Below are 21777 nucleotides of genomic sequence, written 5' to 3'. Positions count from 1 at the left end.
GCTGTGATAGTCAAGTTGTTATATCTTTTTTTAAGGATCCCAAATATCACAGCAAGGACAAGCATATAGAAATAAGTATAATTTTGTAAGAGATATTATGGGAAAAAAAAAGATAATTCTTGAGTATATCCCTACATGTGCTATGCTTGTAAATTTTTTTACTAAGTCGTTGACTAAAGAATCATTTCAAGAACATGTGAAGTCACTAGGACTTCATAAAATTTAACACTTTTACTAAGCCTAGTACCTCTCATTCTCCTAGCACCGACCCTAGATTTCCTATAAAGAAACTTAGGACTAGGTTTTCATCCATATCATATATATCCCTTCATTCTAGATATCTCTGTAGGATCTTTTTCATGAGATCATGCATACCATCTGTCAAGATAATCGATTATTATATATTACATAACCTATTTTATTGTTTAGTTTGGTTAACACAAATTTGTATACTGAACCATACAATAATTTGGTTAAGGTCGATGACCTCACTTATACCAGTAGGATAGTAGGTAGGGATTTTACATTGTCCCCTACTGTCATTAGAGAATATTTAGGACTTAGACCCTGATCATCTACTTTCCTATGTTACCTTCCTAGAGATTTACTATTTGGTAATCCCTACTCCCACATTATATTAGATACGATATACTCATATTTTTTTGGAGGACAGAGGGTATCTACTTATCTTAGAGCATAGTTGATCAACTCTTAACATGTAGATTAACTATTATTTTGATATTGAGTTGTATATTTGACTACAATTGACTTATGCATGTCAGTCCTGACTTTTGACTCATATTAACTTTTCTTGAACTTAGGACAATTAGGAATGTGTTGGGTAGGCTAGGACTTTCTTTTTATTTTTGGCATGCTTTACTTATAGTGTTTTCGATTTTTGCAAAAATGGACTTAGCTTAGGCTTTACTTTAGCAATCATGATCTATAGAAATCTTAAGAGCCATAACATCTCACAACACCTAGGTTTAACTTGATTATATTTTGGGCCACATAGAACGATGTGAGATGTTAAAGAATCTATTCCAGATTTAAGATATAGAACAAGTGCATCAACATGAATCAAAAGGAGTATACATTTAAAATTAATCACTTAATATAACTAAACTCAAATATAACTCAATGATAATTCTTTATCATTTAGGTAAAAAGAGTTCAGATACTAATTTAGAATTATCATTTAGGTAAAAAGAGTTCAGACATTTACTTAGGTACTAATTTTTAGATGTTTATTTTTACAAATTATTTTTAGCACATTTTTTTGACTATTTTCTTTCAGCTTGGATCACAGGACAAAAACAAATAAAAAAAAATCTTTCAAAAAAAATTATTTTTGATTTTTTATTATATCTTTAAAATTGTTTTTTCAAAACCTTCTTTTTGTTTATTCTAAAAAAACCTGTTTATTTAATCTTTCAACATGCTTTCAAAACCTTGTTTTTTTTATCTTTAACAACGTTTTTCCAACAAAATTTTTTTCTCTAATTTTTTTTTATCCTTCGAATTCTTTGCAAAATCTATTTTTTTCGTCTTCTTTAAAATCTTTGACTTCGATTTTTTTATGTTGTTTCAAACTCTAACTATTTTTTAAAAAATATGTTCAAAATTCTTTCTTCCTTAATTCTTTTCAAATTTCCTTTCGTAAACATCTCTTCAAACTTTTTTTTTTTTCTCTTTTTTCAAATCTTTTGAATTTTTAAAAACTTTCAAACAAATTTTCCGATGTTTAACTTATAACTCTTTTTTTTGGAAAAATTTATACTTAAACTACATTTTCTTTAGATAAGTGGCAAAGGGGAGAAACAGAACAAGTTAAGTAAAAATTAAATATCCCATGCATGACTTTAGGGGAGAGGTCAGAAGAAGGGAAGTAACAGAATTCATTTATTTTTAACTTATTTGTATCTTGCTGAGAAATTCATTTGTTATGTTCATTTTCTGAACTATTTATTAACTCCCTAAATTGTTATATTTTTTAACTTGACATAACCATATTGCCAATAATTAAAAAGGAAAAATTATTAGTGTAATAAGCACCATGCAATTGAGCCTAAGTTTTAATATTGACAAAATGTCAAAATTAAGTCTTGTAGTATGCTAACATATTAATCAGGCTCGTAGAAAAGTCCTAGTTGAGACTAAGTAAGAGAAGTCCTAGTTAAGGCTAGGTAAGAAAATCCTGATTGGAGGGATTAGGCAGGAAGACTTGGCATATTGAGTACATCGGATGGGAAGTCATAGGGGTCAAGGATACTAGGCGGAAAGTCTAGACAGGTTGAGGGTTGGAGATCTATCAGAAAGTCTTGAAGGTCAAGATCAGTTGAGCAAAAGTCCAAATATGTCGGGTGGACCAATGTTTGGTACTAAGTAAACTCTCCCGAGTGGATTGGTGAGGACGTGCTCTTGGAAAGAGAGCAGTGGAGTCAGCCCAACCTAAGATTTCACGGGAGACTAAAAGTTGAGACTAGACAGATTGAAGAACTATCAATCATACTCATTACTATATATTTGTGTTAACATTGTGATGCAAGAGCTAAGTTTACGAGCTATCCAGAAAAGGAACTCTGGGCACCCGGAGTGGTTCCAGGCGATCAGAGATGCGGGCGCCCTAAGTGGATCCAAGCGTCCTCATTACCCGAAGTTCAACTTCACATCCAGATGAGGTGACAGACCCTGATTGGGTGCTACACGTTATCATCCAGGCGCCCTAAGCAAATCCAAGCACTTGGGAAGGGATAAACACGACACGGATAGAGCTTTAACTAGCTACTATCACGTCAGCCGATCATATGCCCAGAAGGGGATCTATGCACCCGAAGTGGCCGAGTCAACAATGAAGTCAGATCTGATAGGGGTTGCTGGAGGCACCCTATACTAATCCAGGTGCTCGGATCACTCTATAAAAGAAGCCTCGAACATCACCTTCAAAATCATCTATTTAACTTTTCAAGTGGTCCATTTTGCTCCCAAAAACTCTGAAACTCCAACACTTTGCGCTCAAGCTTTAACGACACGACAATAACACGGCGCTGCTTGGATCTCAAATGAGTCTAGCCTTATTGATGTTTAGTTGTTGTTTTCTATTACTCTTGCTTCTTTTTGTGCTAAATACTCTAAGGGTCGGTAAGTTTATTAACGAACCCTTCACTTATAAAAGAAGTGAGCCTTCTTTTCCTTTGGAAAGAAAATTGATAGTGACTGCTCACCAAAGCGGTCAAACTGATTGTGGACCTTGGAGTAGTAGCCAATGGCCTGCGAACCAAGTAAAAAACACCGTGCCTCTGTCTTTTATGTTTTAGTTTTAGCGCTTTCTCGATCCAACATAATCAGTGTGTGGTGTGATCATATTCTGAAGCATTGATGGAAGAACACGTTGCCGCAAGGTTTCAGCCAGTCCTTAGCTGTCACCTCAGTCTGACTGTTTGGGGGAGGGCAAGTCGGTTTGCGCCCATGGAGTCCCTAGGACTCTGATCGCAAGCAAATGTGGCCTGGAGACAAAGATACTGTCTGAGTCCTCACAAACTCCAATAGGTAAAAAATTGGGAATAACCCTGTTGGGTATATCCCTGAAAAGACTAAAGTCCTTACGAATTCCAATAGGTAAAAAATTGGAAACAACCCCAAGTACATCCCCAGAATGTCAAGTCCTCATAGACTCCAATAGGTAAAAGATTGGGAACAACCCCGTTGGGTACATCCTCGAAAAGCGTAAAATCCTCACTAACGCTGAAGGTAAAAGATTGGGAACAATCCCATTTGGTACATCCTCAAAATAATATGATGGTAAGGATACCTTCTTCAGTAAATCCCTACTAGTTCTCACACTCTACAGTTCATGAGCGGCATCGGAGCATCCTCGCTAAGGAATGTCTGCAACCCATTATATCCAAGCCAGCAAGAACTCCCCTCATGGGAATATCTCCTCTGGGCTCCACCCCTTCGACTATCCTCTTTTACTATCTCTAATAGTATCATGCTCGCTAACAGTCTATCAGGGGACTCTATCAAGCTGACCACAAGATTGATAGGAGGGTCGTTCCCTCCCATGCAATTCAATTCCTTCTGTTGTGTTGTCTCCTTTGACTCCCACGGAAATGACAATGGTTAATTGAATCGAAGAACAAATTTGGAAAGGTATTTCTCCAAACCAAAAGATGTCCCACGCCTAAAAAGACAGATTGTCATTTGGCACCTAGGGATTGGTCCTTGGCTATTTGCAGTAGGAAGAAAACCGTGCATGTTAGGGCATATCTCTAACACCCAAACACAGTTTGTAACTCCCGAAAATTCTCAAAACTATATTAGAAATATTCTATAATTATTCTGGAATTTTTAGATATTTTTTCGAAATTTTTAGAGTAGCGGAAGTAGCAAAAATAATTAGAAAAACAAAATAGCTTAAGCAGGAATCGAACCCGGGACCTCTCGGGTCCGCTAAACCTTTAGACCGCTTAAGTAACCAGTTGAACCCAGCAGGGCCGTGCTGAAAGATAGGGGAATCAATTATACTTATATTTAAGTTGGGCCGAGTTACCCACTTAATATAAATAGAAAATTTAAGTGGGGTTTGGTTTATTTTGTTTGGTTCGGCAACTTCTCCTCCTCACCCTAACCTCACGCCGCCCCCTCCCTCTCCTCTTCCTCTCTCGGCGCCAACCACAAGGAAGGCTAGGGTTCCGCCCAAGGGCACTTTCCGGCGACGACTTCGACACGAGGACGCTCCCCTCCGCGAGAGGAATGTGTAGACGCGAGAAGATCGTCGAAAGGATCGTCTCCTCCGGAGATCTAGCGATTAGATTTGTAAGAAATCTAGCACAGGAGGTAAGAAACCCCTCACCTGCAGTATAAGTAGCTTCTGTGTGAATTCCATGTTTTAGTTAGTAGTATATGGCTTTTCGGCACAAAGGATGCGAATTAGCGTATACCAAGTGTTCGATTAAATTACTAGCACAGTTAAAATGCAACTTAGGCATTTTAATAGCTTAGTTAAATGCAATAGAAGCATTTCACAGCTCATATAGTCTTGCTACAGCTTTTACATGACTAGATGTCCAATGGGTGGGCTCCCACAGTCGCCTCTAGGTTTAGATAACCTAGTTCTGGGTTTAGACAACCTAGTAAAAGCAAGACAGGAATTTATTAGCTTATGTTCAGTATTTTACTTTCTCAGTGGCACTGTACTGGATTAGATATCCATTGGGTTGGGCTCCCACAGTCGTCCCTAGGTTCAGATAACCTAGTAACCCTACTAAATTCGGGACTTGCAAACCTGGGTCTAGTTAGGGATACGCGCATAACACGTACAGTTGTCGGGCCCAACAGCAACATGAATTATGTATTTTCAACTATTATGAATATAGTTTTCAAACATCACAAAATAGTTATGTGAATCAGTACAGCTTTAGTATCAGTTTAGTATTAGCTTAGCTCAGCTTTTGTATTAGTTGAGTTTCAATTGATACAACATGATAGATTATGATTAGTATTTACTGCCATGATCAGTTTCGATTTCCATGTGTTGTATACCATGTCATGTTTAGCATATTCAGTATGTTCTTTTCAAATAGCATGTTTTAAAAACATATTGCATCGTATGCATGTTTTAGTGAGGTAGATGGTTTCTTACTAAGCGAAAGCTTACAGATACTTTTCCTTATACTGCAGATAAAGGTAAAGGAAAGATGGACTAGCGGAGGCTGGAGGGCAATGCGATGAAGATGTGTGTGGGCAGGAACTTGGAATAGAGATCTTAGGGAACTTTAGCGAGTTTGGGTTAAACATTAGAACTTTTCAGTGTTTTAGCATTTTGCACTTTAATACGTTGATTGCTATGAACTAGTTAACCATGCACTCTATTATGCTTAGAACACTATTTTTATGATGTTGGAATGTTAGTTATTATTGTTAGGATGTTCTTAGTCAGTTTTGGAATCATTATGTGTGATCTGGCACGAGACAGTACTGAAATCAGATCATTGGCACGAAATCAGAAACTCGAATCGATCAGCCGATCGATTCGAGAGTTTCCAATCGATTGAAGGATCGACTGGGCATCTGGTTTCGCGAACAGTAGGCCTCTGGATCGATCGGTCGATCGATCCAGCAAATTCTGTCGCGAACAGAAGGCTCTGGGATCGATCACTGGATCGATTGGCCAGTCTGGATCGATCAGCCGATCGATCCAGAATATTGCCCGAGCACAGTAGCGTGCTGGATCGATCACTGGATCGATCCAACCCATGGCCCGGATACAGTAGCCCTCTGAATCGATCTCCGGATCGATTCGACCATTCCAATCGATCCGTGGATCGATTGGAAGGCTTGATATTAGCTAGAAACCCTTAGTTAAGTTCCTTGACCATAAGGGAAGGTAATAATGACATGAATAGCTTATATTACACCCCTTAGCACATGTAGAACCAAGATATGATAACAGTTAGCACAAATTTTAATTGGTACAGCTTCCGCACTTAGTTTTAATGATGGTCATGGAATAGTTAGCACAGCATAATGTGATGATCGGCCTTACAGCTTAGTTAGTAGAAGGCGGGTCATTACATAGTTGTCGCCTGACGTCAGAATTGTCTCTCACCCATAGCACATAAAGATGAAACAATAGGAGTGAGGGGGCATGGGAAGCGAGGTTTCGTTTATATAAAAAAAAACTTAAGTTCGAATAAAAAGGATCATATTCTCATGATCCCTGACTTCTTTTTTCTTCTTTTTCTTCCTTTCTGTTTTTCCCTAAAAAACAACAATGTATACTCAAGGTTTGTTAACATATCTCCATAATAGCATGATATTGTCCACTTTAAGTCTAAGCCCTATGACTTTGCTCTTAAGTTATACCCAAAAGATCTCATGCCAATAGAGATATCCTATATTATTTTAAATCCATGATTGTTACTAAATCTTTTCAATGTAGGACTTTTATTGAATTTCAACAAACAACCGAACCCTTCCTTGAGGGAAACACTTTTTCTGTTTAGCTCGTCGCTAACTTTAGCATCGGAGGAGTAAAGCCCGCAGTGCTGGCCCCCACTCACCAGTGTCAATTTTATTGTTCAAGTCACCAATTTGGAAGCACTTCTACTCATAGGGGGAGGTAGTGGAGCGTCAAAGATCGGAGAAGGACCTCAGCCATGGATGAGGAGTCAACTGGGACTCTACCAGTACAAACCCTTAGTGAAGTGCTACAGTGGAAAAAGGCTCCAAGGAGGAGATTCAGACTATATCACTTCTATTTAATCTATCTCATCTCTTAATATTGTTGAAAGCTAAAGGAGAATAGAATTATAGTTAGAAGCCTCTTTGTTGAGCTTCATCGAAAGTATCACTCTTATTATGTGGATAAAGTCTGTCACATACTTAAATTGCCTTTTTTTTTACAGAAAAATTATAGTACATTTCATTTCTAAATGCTATCAATTGCAAATTCTTACATATACGTACTGTTAATCTCAGATTCTTGTAATTTGAATTGTAAAGTATGATAAATGTAGACTAGTTGATCGATGAGAATTGAGATGAGACTGAAAGTGTGAGAAGTATACAGACCAAAAAAAGCTTATTTATTATTATTCAAAATTGTCTGAAGATCTTATAATACTATATAAGATTTAGATCTTATACTACTTGGTAGGAATACTTGTTATTTATAAGTTGTTTTGATTGGATTTATATTGCTCGATAATCTGAATGTTATTGTGTTATCTGTTTTCTTGCAATATGAAATAATAAATTGTGTGTTGAATTTCACTTATTTACTTGAGATTTTGATTTTTCTTTTTTTACTTATTAACATTCTTGAATTATATATATATTTTATATATTGTTCATCTTAAGCCCCACATTATGCACCTAAACTTTTTTTCAATTTAAAATTTTTTAATACTTAATACTATAATACAATCCGTAAATCTAAAAGATAAAATATGATTGGGATAACCAAGAACTTAAAAAAATAAAAAATAATTAGTGCTCATTGAGTGTGTGACATAAGATCGACAACATATCAAAATTATATATATAAATTTGATACGCTGTGGATGAAATGCTGCATACTTCGTCTGCGATAACGATCTAGTCACCTGGATTGAATTCAAGAGTCTCGATTCATTTATTATTTGTTTGACTCTCGGATTAAGCTAATTAGATTTTACTTCTAGGATTTAGAATTTTGATTACAGTATTCAAGTTAAAAAAATTAAATTTTTTTTTAAAAAAAGATGCTATGGGGTATATATTTAGAATGCCTAATAGTGCTTTTTTTATTTATATTTTTAATTATGGAGTTAAGCCAATTAAATTTCTTGAGAGAGAGAGTTTAAGAATAAATTTATAGTATTTAAGGTAAAAAAAAATTAAAACTATAGCGTAACCATTCGCATCATAGTGATTGAGGGCCTGGATTTGATCTAGACGTCTCCATCCAATTTTTTTTTTTAAACTTTTTAAAGAATAATATTTTTTATTTTAAATTCTAAATATATATATTATATCCGATCAACACATAGAATTTTATAATTTTAAATTTTAAATTTTAAACAACGAATAGTGAAGGTAGCCCGGAAGATGTGATTGAATTAGGGCTTTACGGAATCAATTTAGGTCGACTTCACGAGGACGCTTGACACGCGTGACGCGCCCACGAATCCACGATATGTTTCACTCCTTGGTCCGCCGCTATGCCCTCCCTCCTCCGACCCAACTCCTCCGCGTCTTCTTCTCCACCGTCACTTCTGTCTCCTCTTCAGGCGCTACCGCTTCTACCGACACGCACTTCCCGGTCGATTACCTCGTGGATACGTGCGGGTTCTCCGCCAAGGATGCTTCCAAGGTCTCAAAGAAGCTCTCCCGCTGTCAGTCCACCGAGAGAGCCGACGCCGTTCTTGGATTCTTCAGATCTCGGGGCCTAGATGGCGCTAATATCAGAAAGCTAATATCTTGGAGGCCAGTATTGCTCGGCTGTGATGTGGAGACGAACCTCGCTCCGAAGTTCAATTTTTTAAGCGACATGGGGTTGTCTGAGTCCGACGTCGTCAATGTCGTTATGCGGCAACCCTTCATCATTTGGCTCAACGTCCAGAACACGCTTCTTCCCAGATTGAAGGTTTGGGAAAGTTTATTTGGATCGAAGGAGATCCTCCTCAAGAATCTCCGGAATTGCGGATGGTTTTTTAGCAGCAACATTGAGAATGTACTACACCCCAACATGAAATTCTTACGGGATGAATGTGGTATTTCTGAAAAGCGGGTTTCTCTTATCATTAAATTCCACCCGAGCTTCATCATGCTGAACCCAGACGCCCTCCGGGCTCTGGTAGATAGAGTTGAGGGGATTGGAATTACCCGGGAATCTAGAATGTTCCTCTGGATCCTTGATGTGCTGCACGGGGTCAGCAGGGAAAAATTTGAGGCCCATGTCAAGCTCATGAACAATTTTGGCTGGTCAAATTCGGATTTCAATACTGCAGTCAAGAAACAACCAACTTTTTTAAAGCTTTCCACAGAGTCATTGCTGGGAAAGATGGAATTTTTGGTCAAGGATGTTGGGATTGCACCTTTAGAAATTGCTTACCACCCGAAGCCTTTAGTATTAAGTTTGGAAAAGAGGTTGATTCCTCGATTTCGTGTGATGGAGATATTGAAATCTGAAGGGTTATGGAATACAACAGACAAGCTACATGGATTTTTCTCATCATCTGGTCCATATTTTTTGCAGAAGTATGTGCTCCCTTACCAAGATAAATTACCCAAACTGCATGAAGTCTTGTGAGTTGTAGCTGAGTTTGCAAGGAATATCTAACAGGGGTATATTTGGGTATGAGTTTCTTTTCTAGATAAGTAATGATATTGAACTAATCTTGTTCTAGTTTCTCATATGGTTTACTTGATACTTTCCTGGCCGGCCAATTATGAATGTAATTGCTAATATGGACATGAGGATGCTAGTCTTTTCCATATTCCTTTTTTACTACCTGATTGACTTGCAAATCACTTATTCTAGGAAGTTGTCAGTTGAACTCCTCGCAAATAGAAGAAATTGTGTTTTAAAATGTGAAAAAAAAAGTTCTTTCAGCAAAGTTTTGGTTCATGTGGTACAGTGACAACTGCCAAGGTTAGTGAGAAATCACTTTCCTTCTATCTCATCTCTTAATATTGTTGAATGCTGAAGGAGAATAGCATTCTAGTTAGAAACTTCTTTGTTGAGCTTCATTGAAAGAGCCACTGTTATTATGTGGATAGAGTCTGTCACCTACTTAAATTGCCTTTTTTTGTTAACACAATAATTACAAACTCTATTTCTGAATGTTGTCAATTACAAATTCTTATATATATGTGAAGAGCTGTTTGTCTGAGATTCTTCTTGTATAGTAATTTGAATTGTAAACTATAATAAATTTAGAGTAGTTGATCGATGAGGACTGAAAGTGTGAGGAGTAAACAGAAAAAACAAAAAAAACTTATTTATTATAATGCAAAATTATCTAAAGCTCTTATACTCTATATATTTGGTTGTTCTCATACTAAACAGCCCCTTCGATCTGTTTTACCTTTTATTATTTAAATTCTCAAAAGTATCTCGTTTTACCTCTTATTGCTTAAATTCTTTAATTTTACGTGTTTATTTATAATTCTTTGATTGGATTATATTGCTGGATAATCTGTTACTGAGTTTGTGTTTTCTTGCATGTTGTTGTGTTTGTGGAATAGGGCATTCTAACGTATACAGTGAAAGAGCTCTTCTTTTTCAAAAAACAAAAAAAAAAATGGTGTTTCATTTTCGAAAATAATTTTAGTTTCACCATTGTTGTAGTAGCTAATTGTAACGGTTACAATATATAGTAGCTCAATAACGTTGTTCCTTGCTTTTTAAGGCTATTGGAGTAGTTACAATGTGTAACAGTTGCTTTATATGTGTAATAGTTAATACGTTACTATTATAATATTGTAACATATATTTAGTAGTTTCTACAAAGCAGTTATTCAATAACTTTTATAATTGTTTTAATGTGATATTGATAAAACTTAAATAATTTTGACAAGTTAGTAGAGGATATTTTGATATAATAATATTTAGGATTTAGGATATACGATATAGGATATAGGATATGAAGTTCAAGGTTTTAGAATTTAAAGTTTAATTGTACTTGCATCACAATTATTTAGTAACTTTACTATCTAATAATTTTTTAAAATTATTTTAACTAATTTGCCATAGTTTAATAGTTTCTCAACCCTGTCCATGGCAAATTAGTTATAGTTAATTTAAAGTTTGGATAAAGAAGGAGTGTTACGTTAGGTTATCAATCAGTATTAAACTATGATAAATATTTAATGAATTTATTCATTAAATTATTGTGCTAATGCTAGGTTGTTCTCGAAAGTAACGTGTTGTAGGGTCCAACTGTAACGTCTTGGCAAGAAACACTATATCTCCAAAACTCGAGTATAGTGTTAAATATGCAAGAGTTTACATTGTAAGGTATGACTATAACGTATTGGCAAGGACCGCTATAACTTCATGAGAATTTGGGTGTAGTGTTAAATATGCAAGATTTTTCACATCATAGATTAGATAAGAACAAATACACTCTAACAATAATATGATGGTAAGGATATCTTCTTCGGTAAATCCCTACTAGTCCTCACACTCTACAGTTCATGAGCGGTGTAGCAGCATTCTCGCTAAGGAATGTCTACAACCCATTATCCAAGCCAATAAGAACACCCCTCATGGGAATATCTCCTCTGGGCTCCACCCCTCCGACTAACCTCTTTTACTATCTCTAATAGTATCATGCTCGCAAACAATCCATCAGGGGACTCTATCAAGCTGATAACAAGATTGTTAGGGGGGGCATTCCCTCCCATGCAATTCAATTCATTCTGTGGTGTTGTCTCCTTTGACTCCCACGGAAATGACAATGATTAACTGAATCGAAGAACGAATTTGGAAAGGTGTTTCCCCAAACTAAAAGATGTCCCACACCCAAAAAGACAGATCATCATTGTCACCTAGGGATTGGTCCCTGGCTATTTGCGGTAGGAAGAAAACCGTGCATGTTAGGGCATATCTCTAACACCCAAGCACAGTCATCGCCTGACGTCGGAATTGTCTCTCACCCATAGCACATAAAGATGAAACAATAGGAGTGAGGGGGCATGGGAAGCGAGGTTTCATTTATATAAAAAGAAACTTAAGTTCGAATAAAAAAGATAATATTCTCATGATCCCTGACTGTATTTTTCTTCTTTTTCTTCCTTTCTATTTTAATAACAAGAAAATAACAATGTTATGTCTAAAGTTTGTTTACATATCTCCATAATAACATAATATTGTCCACTTTAGACATAAGTCCTCGTGACTTTGCTCTTAGACTATATCCAAAAAACTTCATGCTAATGGAAATATCTTATATTATTTTAAATCCATGATCTTTATTAAATTTTTCTAATGTAGGACTTTTATTGAATTCCAACAAACAATCGAGCCCTTCCTTGAGGGAAATACTTTTTTTGTTTAACTCGTCGTTGACTTAAGCATCGGAGGGGTAAAGCCGACAGTGCTAGCCCCCACTCATTGTAAGCACTTCTACTCATAGGCGGAGGTAGTGGAGCGATAAAGACCGGAGGAGGACCTCAGCCATGGATGAGGAGTCAACTGGGACTCTACCAGTACAAACCCTTAGTGAAGTGCTACAGTGGAAAAAGGCTCCAAGGAGGAGATTCAGACTATATCACTTCTATTTAATCTATCTCATCTCTTAATATTGTTGAAAGCTAAAGGAGAATAGAATTATAGTTAGAAGCCTCTTTGTTGAGCTTCATCGAAAGTATCACTCTTATTATGTGGATAAAGTCTGTCACATACTTAAATTGCCTTTTTTTTTTACAGAAAAATCACAGTACATTTCATTTCTAAATGCTATCAATTGCAAATTCTTACATATACATACTGTTAATCTCAGATTCTTGTAATTTGAATTGTAAAGTATGATAAATGTAGACTAGTTGATCGATGAGAACTGAGATGAGACTGAAAGTGTGAGAAGTATACAGACCAAAAAAAGCTTATTTATTATTATTCAAAATTGTCTGAAGATCTTATACTACTATATAAGATTTAGATCTTATACAACTTGGTAGGAATACTTGTTATTTATAAGTTGTTTTGATTGGATTTATATTGCTCGATAATCTGGATGTTATTGTGTTATCTGTTTTCTTGCAATATGAAATAATAAATTGTGTGTTGAATTTCACTTATTTACTTGAGATTTTGATTTTTCTTTTTTTACTTACTAACATTCTTGAATTATATATATATTTTATATATTGTTCATCTTAAGCCCCACATTATGCACCTAAATTTTTTTTCAATTTAAAATTTTTTAATACTTAATACTATGACACAACCCCCGTAAATCTAAAAGGTAAAATATGATTGGGATAACCAAGAGTTTAAAAAAATAAAAAACAATTAGTGCTCATGGAGTGTACGACATAAGATCGACAACATATCAAAATTATATATATAAATTTGATATGTCGTGGATGAAATGCTGCGAACTTTGTCTGCGATAACAATCTAGTCACCTGGATTGAATTCAAGAGTCTCGATTCATTTATTATTTGGTTGACTCTCGGATTAAGCTAATTAGATTTTACTTCTAGGATTTAGTGTTTTGATTGTCATGTTCAAACTAAAAAAAATTAAAATTTTAAAAAATAAATACTACAGGGTATATATTTAGAATGCCTAATAGCACTTTTTTTATTTATTTTTTTTAATTATGGAGTTAAGACAATTAAATTTTATCTTGAGAGTGTTTAAGAATAAATTTATAGTATTTAAGGTAAAAAAAATTAAAACTATAAGCGTAACCATTCGCATCATAGTGATTGAGGGTCTGGATTTGGCCTAGACATCTCCACCCAATTTTTTTTTTTTTAAATTTTTTAAAGAATAATATTTTTTTATTTTAAATTCTAAATATATATATATTATATCCGATCAACACATAGAATTTTATAATTTTAAATTTTAAACAACGAATAGTGAAGGTAGCCCGGAAGATGCGATTGAATTAGGGCTTTACGGGATCAATTTAGGTCGACTTCACGAGGACGCTTGACACGCGCCCACGAATCCACGATATGTTTCACTCCTTGGTCCGCCGCTATGCCCTCCCTCCTCCGACCCAACTCCTCCGCGTCTTCTTCTCCACCGTCACTTCTGTCTCCTCTTCAGGCGCCACCGCTTCTACCGATACGCACTTCCCGGTCGATTACCTCGTGGATACATGCGGGTTCTCCGCCAAGGATGCTTCCAAGGTCTCAAAGAAGCTCTCCCGCTGTCAGTCCACCGAGAGAGCCGACGCCGTTCTTGGATTCCTCAGATCTCGGGGCCTAGATGGCGCTAATATCAGAAAGCTAATATCTTGGAGGCCAGTATTGCTCGGCTGTGATGTGGAGACGAACCTCGCTCCGAAGTTCAATTTTTTGCGCGACATGGGGTTGTCTGAGTCCGACGTCGTCAATGTCGTTATGCGGCAACCCTTCATCATTTGGCTCAACGTCCAGAACACGCTTCTTCCCAGATTGAAGGTTTGGGAAAGTTTATTTGGATCGAAGGAGATCCTCCTCAAGAATCTCCGGAATTCCGGATGGTTTTTTAGCAGCAACATTGAGAATGTACTACACCCCAACATGAAATTCTTACGGGATGAATGTGGTATTTCTGAAAAGCGGGTTTCTCTTGTCATTAAATTTCACCCGAGCTTCATCATGCTGAACCCAGACACCCTCCGGGCTCTGGTAGATAGAGTTGAGGGGATTGGAATTACCCGGGAATCTAGAATGTTCCTCTGGATCCTTGATGTGCTGCACGGGGTCAGCAGGGAAAAATTTGAGGCCCATGTCAAGCTCATGAACAATTTTGGCTGGTCAAATTCGGATTTCAATACTGCAGTCAAGAAACAACCAAGTTTTCTAAAGCTTTCCACAGAGTCATTGCTGGGAAAGATGGAATTTTTGGTCAAGGATGTTGGGATTGCACCTTTAGACATTGCTTACCACCCGAAGCCTTTAGGATTAAGTTTGGAAAAGAGGTTGATTCCTCGATTTCGTGTGATGGAGATATTGAAATCTGAAGGGTTATGGAATACAACAGACAAGCTACATGGATTTTTCTCATCATCTGGTCCATATTTTTTGCAGAAGTATGTGCTCCCTTACCAAGATAAATTACCCAAACTGCATGAAGTCTTGTGAGTTGTAGCTGAGTTTGCAAGGAATATCTAACAGGGGTACATTTGGGTATGAGTTTCTTTTCTAGATAAGTAATGATATTGAACTAATCTTGTTCTAGTTTCTCATATGGTTTACTTGATACTTTCCTGGCCGGCCAATTATGAATGTAATTGCTAATATGGACATGAGAATGCTAGTCTTTTCCATATTCCTTTTTTACTACCTGATTGACTTGCAAATCACTTATTCTAGGAAGTTGTCAGTTGAACTCCTCGCAAATAGAAGAAATTGTGTTTTAAAATGTGAAAAAAAAAGTTCTTTCAGCAAAGTTTTGGTTCATGTGGTACAGTGACAACTGTCAAGGTTAGTGAGAAATCACTTTCCTTCTATCTCATCTCTTAATATTGTTGAAAGCTGAAGGAGAATAGCATTCTAGTTAGAAGCTTCTTTGTTGAGCTTCATTGAAAGAGTCACTCTTATTATGTGGATAGAGTCTGTCACCTACTTAAATTGCCTTTTTTTGTTAACACAATAATTACAAACTCTATTTCTGAATGTTGTCAATTACAAATTCTTATATATATGTGAAGCACTGTTTGTCTGAGATTCTTCTTGTATGGTAATTTGAATTGTAAACTATAATAAATTGGAGTAAACAGAAAAAACAAAAAAAGCTTATTTATTATAATGCAAAATTATCTAAAGCTCTTATACTCTATATATTTGGTTGTTCTCATCCTAAACAGCCCCTTCGATCTGTTTTACCTTTTATTATTTAAATTCTCAAAAGTATCTCGTTTTACCTCTTATTGCTTAAAATTTTTAATTTTACGTGTTTATTTATATTTGTTTGATTGGATTATATTGCTGGATAATCTGTTACTGAGTTTGTGTTTTCTTGCATGTTATTGTGTTTGTGGAAAAGGGCATTCTAACGTATACAGTGAACAGAGCTCTTCTTTTTCAAAAAACAAAAAAAAACCAAATGGTGTTTCATTTTCCAAAATAATTTTACTTTCAGCATTGTTGTAGTTGCTAATTGTAACGGTTACAATATATAGTGGCTCGATAACGTTGTTCCTTGCTTTTTAAGGCTATTGAATGTGTAACAGTTGCTTTATATGTGTAATAGTTAATACGATACTATTATAATATTGTAACATATATTTAGTAGTTTCTACAAAGCAGTTATTCAATAACTTTTATAATTGTTTTAAAGTGATATTGATAAAACTTAAATAATTTTGACAAGTTAGTAGAGGATATTTTGATATAATAATATTTAGGATATAGGATATAGGATATAGGATATGAAGTTCAAGGTTTTAGAATTTAAAGTTTAATTGTACTTGCATCACAATTATTTAGTAACTTTACTATCTAATAATTTTTTAAAATTATTTTAACTAATTTGCCATAGTTTAATAGTTTGTCTAACTCTGTCCATGGTAAATTAGTTATAGTTAATTTAAAGTTTGGATAAAGGAGTGTTACGTTAGGTTATCAATCAATATTAAATTATGATTAAAATATTGTGTTAATCTTAGGTTGTTCTTGAAAGTAACGTGTTGTAGGGTTTAACTATAACGTCTCGACAAGAAACACTACATCTCCAAAACTCGAGTATAGTGTTAAATATGCAAGAGTTTACATTGTAAGATATGACTACAACGTATTGACAAGGACCGCTATATTTCATGAGAATTTGGGTGTAGTGTTAAATAGGTAAGATTTTTCACATCATATATTAGATAAGAACAAATACTATAGAAAAACTAATAGTCTAAGATTTGTAACATTAGTACATGTGATGATTAAAGAAGAATTAGTATTTTGTATATACAAGAGACAAAATAGAAAGGCGAAAAGATAGAGATGATAGAAAACTTGGGTTAGTACATAGGAAAGAATAAAATAAGAAATGGAGTGGATGTTATTGTAGATAGTTTGTTAAAAGATAAAGTTGTAGTACTAGTTAGAAAAGTGGATAAAATTATAACCCTTAAAATAATAGTGACAAAAGAAACTATGAACGCAATTAACATATATGTACTGCAAGTAGAATTAGATGAAACTATCAAATCAAAGTTTTGGGAAGACCTAGATGAAATATTACAAAACATTCTGTCAAATGAAATGATTTTAATATAAGGTGATCTATTTAGGCATGTCGAAATGAAAAATGAGGAATACGAAATGGTACATGAGAGTTATGAGTTTGAAACTAGAAATGAAGAAAGAAAAACTATATTTGATTTTACAATAGCATATAACCTTATATTAATTAATACGTTTTTTAAGAAAAAAGAAGAACATTTGGTCACATTCAAAAGTGGAAATAAAAAATTACAAATTGACTTTCTTATGGTTAGAAGAGAGAGAAAAAGATTTGTAAAAATTGTAAAGTCATCTTGGAGAAAACTTAACTACTCAACATAGGTTAGTAATGTTGGATATATGTTTTTAAGATAGTTCAATTGAAAGAAAATACATGCGACTCCTAAAATTAAATGGTGGAAGTTAAAGAATGGGAAGTAAATATATTTAAGGATAGAGTAGGAGTACAAGCATTAGGTGAAATATACGATGACTCTATTACGACATGATTTAGACCAGATACCATTGTAGAGATATATGAATATCCTTCAGTCCCAAAAAAGATGGTATCAAAGTTGAAAATAGTAGCTAAGAGTATAGTCAGTGAGTCAAAGGGATATACACCACTAAGTAAGGAATCTTGGTAGTGGAATGAGAAAGTACAATAGAAAGTGAAGAAAAATGAAAAACTTATAAAGAATTATATATTTGTAAGAATGAGGAAAACTTAAGAAAATATACAATAACCAAGAAAGAGGCTAAGCAAGTAGTGAATGAAGCAAAGAATGAAATTTTTGAACGATTATATCAAAAATTGGATAAAAGGGGAAAGAGACATTTATAGAATAGCTAAAGTGAGAAAAAGAAAAATAAGAAATCTTATCCAAATAAAATATATTAAAAATGAATGCAATATGGTACTAGTAAATGGTGAAGAAATAAAAGAGTAGTGGAAGAGGTATTTTTATCAAATTTTAATGAAGATTTAGGTGACCAACTTAACTTAAGTAATTTAAGTAGGTCAAATGAGTATAAAAATTTAAATTTTTATGGTAAAATTTAAACTTTAGAAATAGAACAACTTTTAAATGGTATGTATAATGGAAAAATCGTTGGACCAGATGATATTTCGATAGAGGTATGGAAGTGCCAATAGAAATAAGGTATTGAATGACTTATAAAATTATTTAATATGATATTGAAAATAAAAAAAATGTTTAATCAATAGAGGGTAAGTATTCTAATTCCCTTATATAAGAATAAGAGAGATATACAAAATTGTGTAAACTATTGGGGTATTAAACTAATGAGGCATACTATGAAATTTTGGGAAAAAATAATAGGAAAAAGATTAAGGAGACCACGATAACCGAAAATCAATCTGGGTTTATGCCTGAAAGATTGATAATAAAAGTTATACATATTTTTAGACAACTAATTGAAAAATATCAGGAGCAAAAATAACATCTACACATGGTATTCATTGACTTAGAAAAGGCTTATAATAGAATTCCAAGAGAAATTATTAGGAAAATTCTAGAAAAGAGATGTGTTAGCATAAATATATTGAACTAATTAAGGATATGTATAAGGATATAATGACCAGAGTAAAAACTTTAGACGGAGTAATTGAAACATTTTCAATAAAAATAAAGTTACATCAAAGATCAACTCTAAGTCTTTATTTTTTTACACTAATTATGGACGAACTCACTGTACACATTCAGTACCGTATTACATGTTATTTGCAGATGATATTATTTTTATAAATGAAACACGTAAAGAAGTAAAAGCTAAACTAGAATCTTGACGGAAAATATTAGAAGGGAAAGATTTTATGTTTAGTAGAATAAAGACAGGAGATGTAGAATTTAAGTTTAACAATATTAGACATAATAAGATAATTGATAAAATAGGAGATGACGAGTTGACTGGAACTGAGTGTTTTAAATATTTAGAATCATCTTTACAAAATGATGGAGGGATTGAGAGAGATGTCTTATATAGAATACAAGCAGGGTGGTTGTAATGAACGAGAACGTCAAGTGTTTTATGTGATTGTAAAGTACCTCTATAAATTAAAGAAAAATTCTACAAAATCGTAGTTAGACCTGTTATGTTAAATGGAGCTGAATGTTGGGTTATGAGTCGAGCACATTAGCAGAGATGAGGATGTTAAGGTAGATGTGTGGACATACGAAGATAGACAGAATAAAAAATGAGAGCATTGGAGAGAAAGTCAGAGTTAAAGCTATTGAGGGAAAACTTCGAATGACACGTTTAAGATGATACTTGCATATACTTAAATAATCAATAAATGTTCTAGTTAGGTCATGTAAAACTATAACAAATACGCACGTCAAATGGAAAAGAGGAAAATCAAAAAAGACATAATTAGTAATAATAAAATAAGATAAAATTTATTTAAGTATAGATAATGATGATACAATAAAAGATAAAACTCAATGATATAAAAGAATATATATAGTCAGTTCCACCTAATGGAATAAAGTTTAGTTGTAATTTAAAATAATTTTGATAAAGTTTAAATAATTTTAATTAATTTGATAAAGAATATTTTAATATAATATTTAAGATCATTATAACTACTTCATAAGTTTTACTAATGTTTTAAAATAATTTGGATAAAGTTTAAGTAGTTTTTTTTATAAAAAGTATTCCGGTATAATAGGGTTATATATATAAAAATTGAAACTATTAACCACAAGGTTGGAGTGAGATTAATTGTGTGGAGTGTTCGGGATAACGTACGACCTTTTTTTGTCAAATAAATTGAAAATATTTATTTATTAACGGGTTAAATAGATCGAACCAAAACGTGTTAGATTGAGTCCGGTAGAGGTGAGTGAAGTAGGGTTTTTTATGGGAATCTATTTGAGTCGACCTCGCGTGATCGTTTGACGCGACCCGATGTTTCACTCCCTGGTCCGCCGCCGTGCCTTCCCTCCTCCGACCCAACTCCGTCTGGTCTTCTTCTCCACCGGCGCTTCAGCCTCCTCCTCAGGCGCCACCGCTTCTCCCGATCCGCACTTCCTGGCCGAGTACCTCGTGGATACATGCGGGTTCTCCGCCGACGATGCTTCCAAGGTCTCAAAGTCGTTCCGCCGTTTTCGGTCCACCGAGAAGCCCGACGCTGTTCTTGGATTCTTCAGATCTCAGGGCCTTGATGGCGCTAATCTCAGAAAGATAATATCTTGGAAGCCAAGATTGCTCGGCTGGGATGTGGAGACGAACCTCGCTCCGAAGTTCAATTTTTTGCGCGACATGGGGTTTTCGATGTCCGACGCAATCAAGGTCGTTATGCGGCACCCCGGCATTCTTTCCCTCAACGTCCAGAACACGCTTCTCCCCAGATTGAAGGTTTGGGAAAGCCTTTTTGGATCCAGGGAGATCCTTCTCAAGAATCTCCGGAGGCGTAGCAGGTTTATCTGCAACAACGATAATCTGGTGCGCCCTAACTTGAACTTCTTACGGGATGAATGTGGCATTCCTGAAGAGCAGGTTTTTCTTGTCATTAAAAGGGACCCGAGCTTCATGGTGCAGAACCTAGATGCCATCCGGGCTCTAGTAAATAGAGCTGACGAGATTGGAATTCCCCGAGAATCTAGGATGTTCCTCTGGATCGTTTTTGCGCTGCGCAGGGTCAGCAGGGAAAAATTTGAGGCCCGAGTCAAGATCATGAACAGCTTTGGTTGGTCAAACTCGGATTACGTTGCTGTAGTGAAGAAACATCCAACTTTGATATGGGTTTCCACAGAGGCATTGCAGAGAAAGATGGAGTTTTTAATCAAGGATGTTGGAATGGCACCTTTAGACATTGCTAAGCATTCGACGTTTTTAGATTTAAGTTTGGAAAAGAGGTTAATTCCTCGATTTCATGTGATGGAGATTTTAAAATCTGAAGGGTTATGGACATCACAGATGAAGTTATCTACGCTTTTCTCATTGCCAGGACCAAAATTTTTGCAGAAGTATGTGCTCCCTTACAAAGATAAATTACCCAAACTGCTTGAAGTCTTGTGAGTTGTAGCTGAGTTTGAGAGAAATAATAACCAACAGATGAAAAATTTGGTCTCTTGCCATTTGCATTTTTAAATTTATCCAGATCGATGGAAAATTTTCATGAATCGAGTCAATCATCTTTAGAATTAATTTGTTCACATAGTTGAATACATAGATTAAAAAAAAAAAATCAAATTTTCTTTAAATAATCATCCTCCTTTATAAATTTTATTTTGTGTAATGATATTCTTTATGACATTTGAAGCATCACCGATCAACATCATTATCTTTTCATTTAGCAATGGTCATCCCAAACCTCCGCTCATGACTGTTCTTAATTACTTTTATTGCCTCAGAATCAAATCAAACCTACACTTCCCT

At 34.9% G+C, this 21777-nt stretch overlaps 3 protein-coding genes across 3 annotated transcripts; all 3 read left to right on the top strand.

The window, feature by feature from the left end:
* The first annotated feature begins 8680 nt into the window (after positions 1 to 8680).
* LOC122014176 (transcription termination factor MTERF2, chloroplastic-like) lies at positions 8681 to 9796 on the top strand. The gene has a single exon (XM_042570354.1). The coding sequence runs from the start codon at positions 8681 to 8683 to the stop codon at positions 9794 to 9796; it is 1116 nt and encodes a 371-aa protein (XP_042426288.1).
* A 4385-nt stretch (positions 9797 to 14181) lies between these two features.
* Positions 14182 to 15297, top strand: LOC122014175 (transcription termination factor MTERF2, chloroplastic-like). The gene has a single exon (XM_042570353.1). It carries the CDS (start codon positions 14182 to 14184, stop codon positions 15295 to 15297), a length of 1116 nt encoding a protein of 371 aa, XP_042426287.1.
* Positions 15298 to 20304: 5007 nt separating this feature from the next.
* LOC122014174 (transcription termination factor MTERF8, chloroplastic-like) lies at positions 20305 to 21417 on the top strand. Its single transcript, XM_042570352.1, has one exon. The coding sequence runs from the start codon at positions 20305 to 20307 to the stop codon at positions 21415 to 21417; it is 1113 nt and encodes a 370-aa protein (XP_042426286.1).
* Positions 21418 to 21777: the final 360 nt, after the last annotated feature.

This window comes from Zingiber officinale, chromosome 8B (genome assembly GCF_018446385.1).
Source record: "Zingiber officinale cultivar Zhangliang chromosome 8B, Zo_v1.1, whole genome shotgun sequence".
Classification (NCBI taxonomy): Eukaryota; Viridiplantae; Streptophyta; class Magnoliopsida; order Zingiberales; family Zingiberaceae; genus Zingiber; species Zingiber officinale.
The sequence above is the reverse complement of the archived record's forward strand: the minus strand, read 5'-3'. Positions and strand labels throughout refer to the sequence as shown.

What these genes read in the sequence shown, in the direction of transcription:
- LOC122014176 (XM_042570354.1), top strand. Translation starts at nt 8,681, where the DNA reads ATGTTTCACTCCTTGGTCCGCCGCTATGCCCTCCCTCCTCCGACCCAA.
- LOC122014175 (XM_042570353.1), top strand. Translation starts at nt 14,182, where the DNA reads ATGTTTCACTCCTTGGTCCGCCGCTATGCCCTCCCTCCTCCGACCCAA.
- LOC122014174 (XM_042570352.1), top strand. Translation starts at nt 20,305, where the DNA reads ATGTTTCACTCCCTGGTCCGCCGCCGTGCCTTCCCTCCTCCGACCCAA.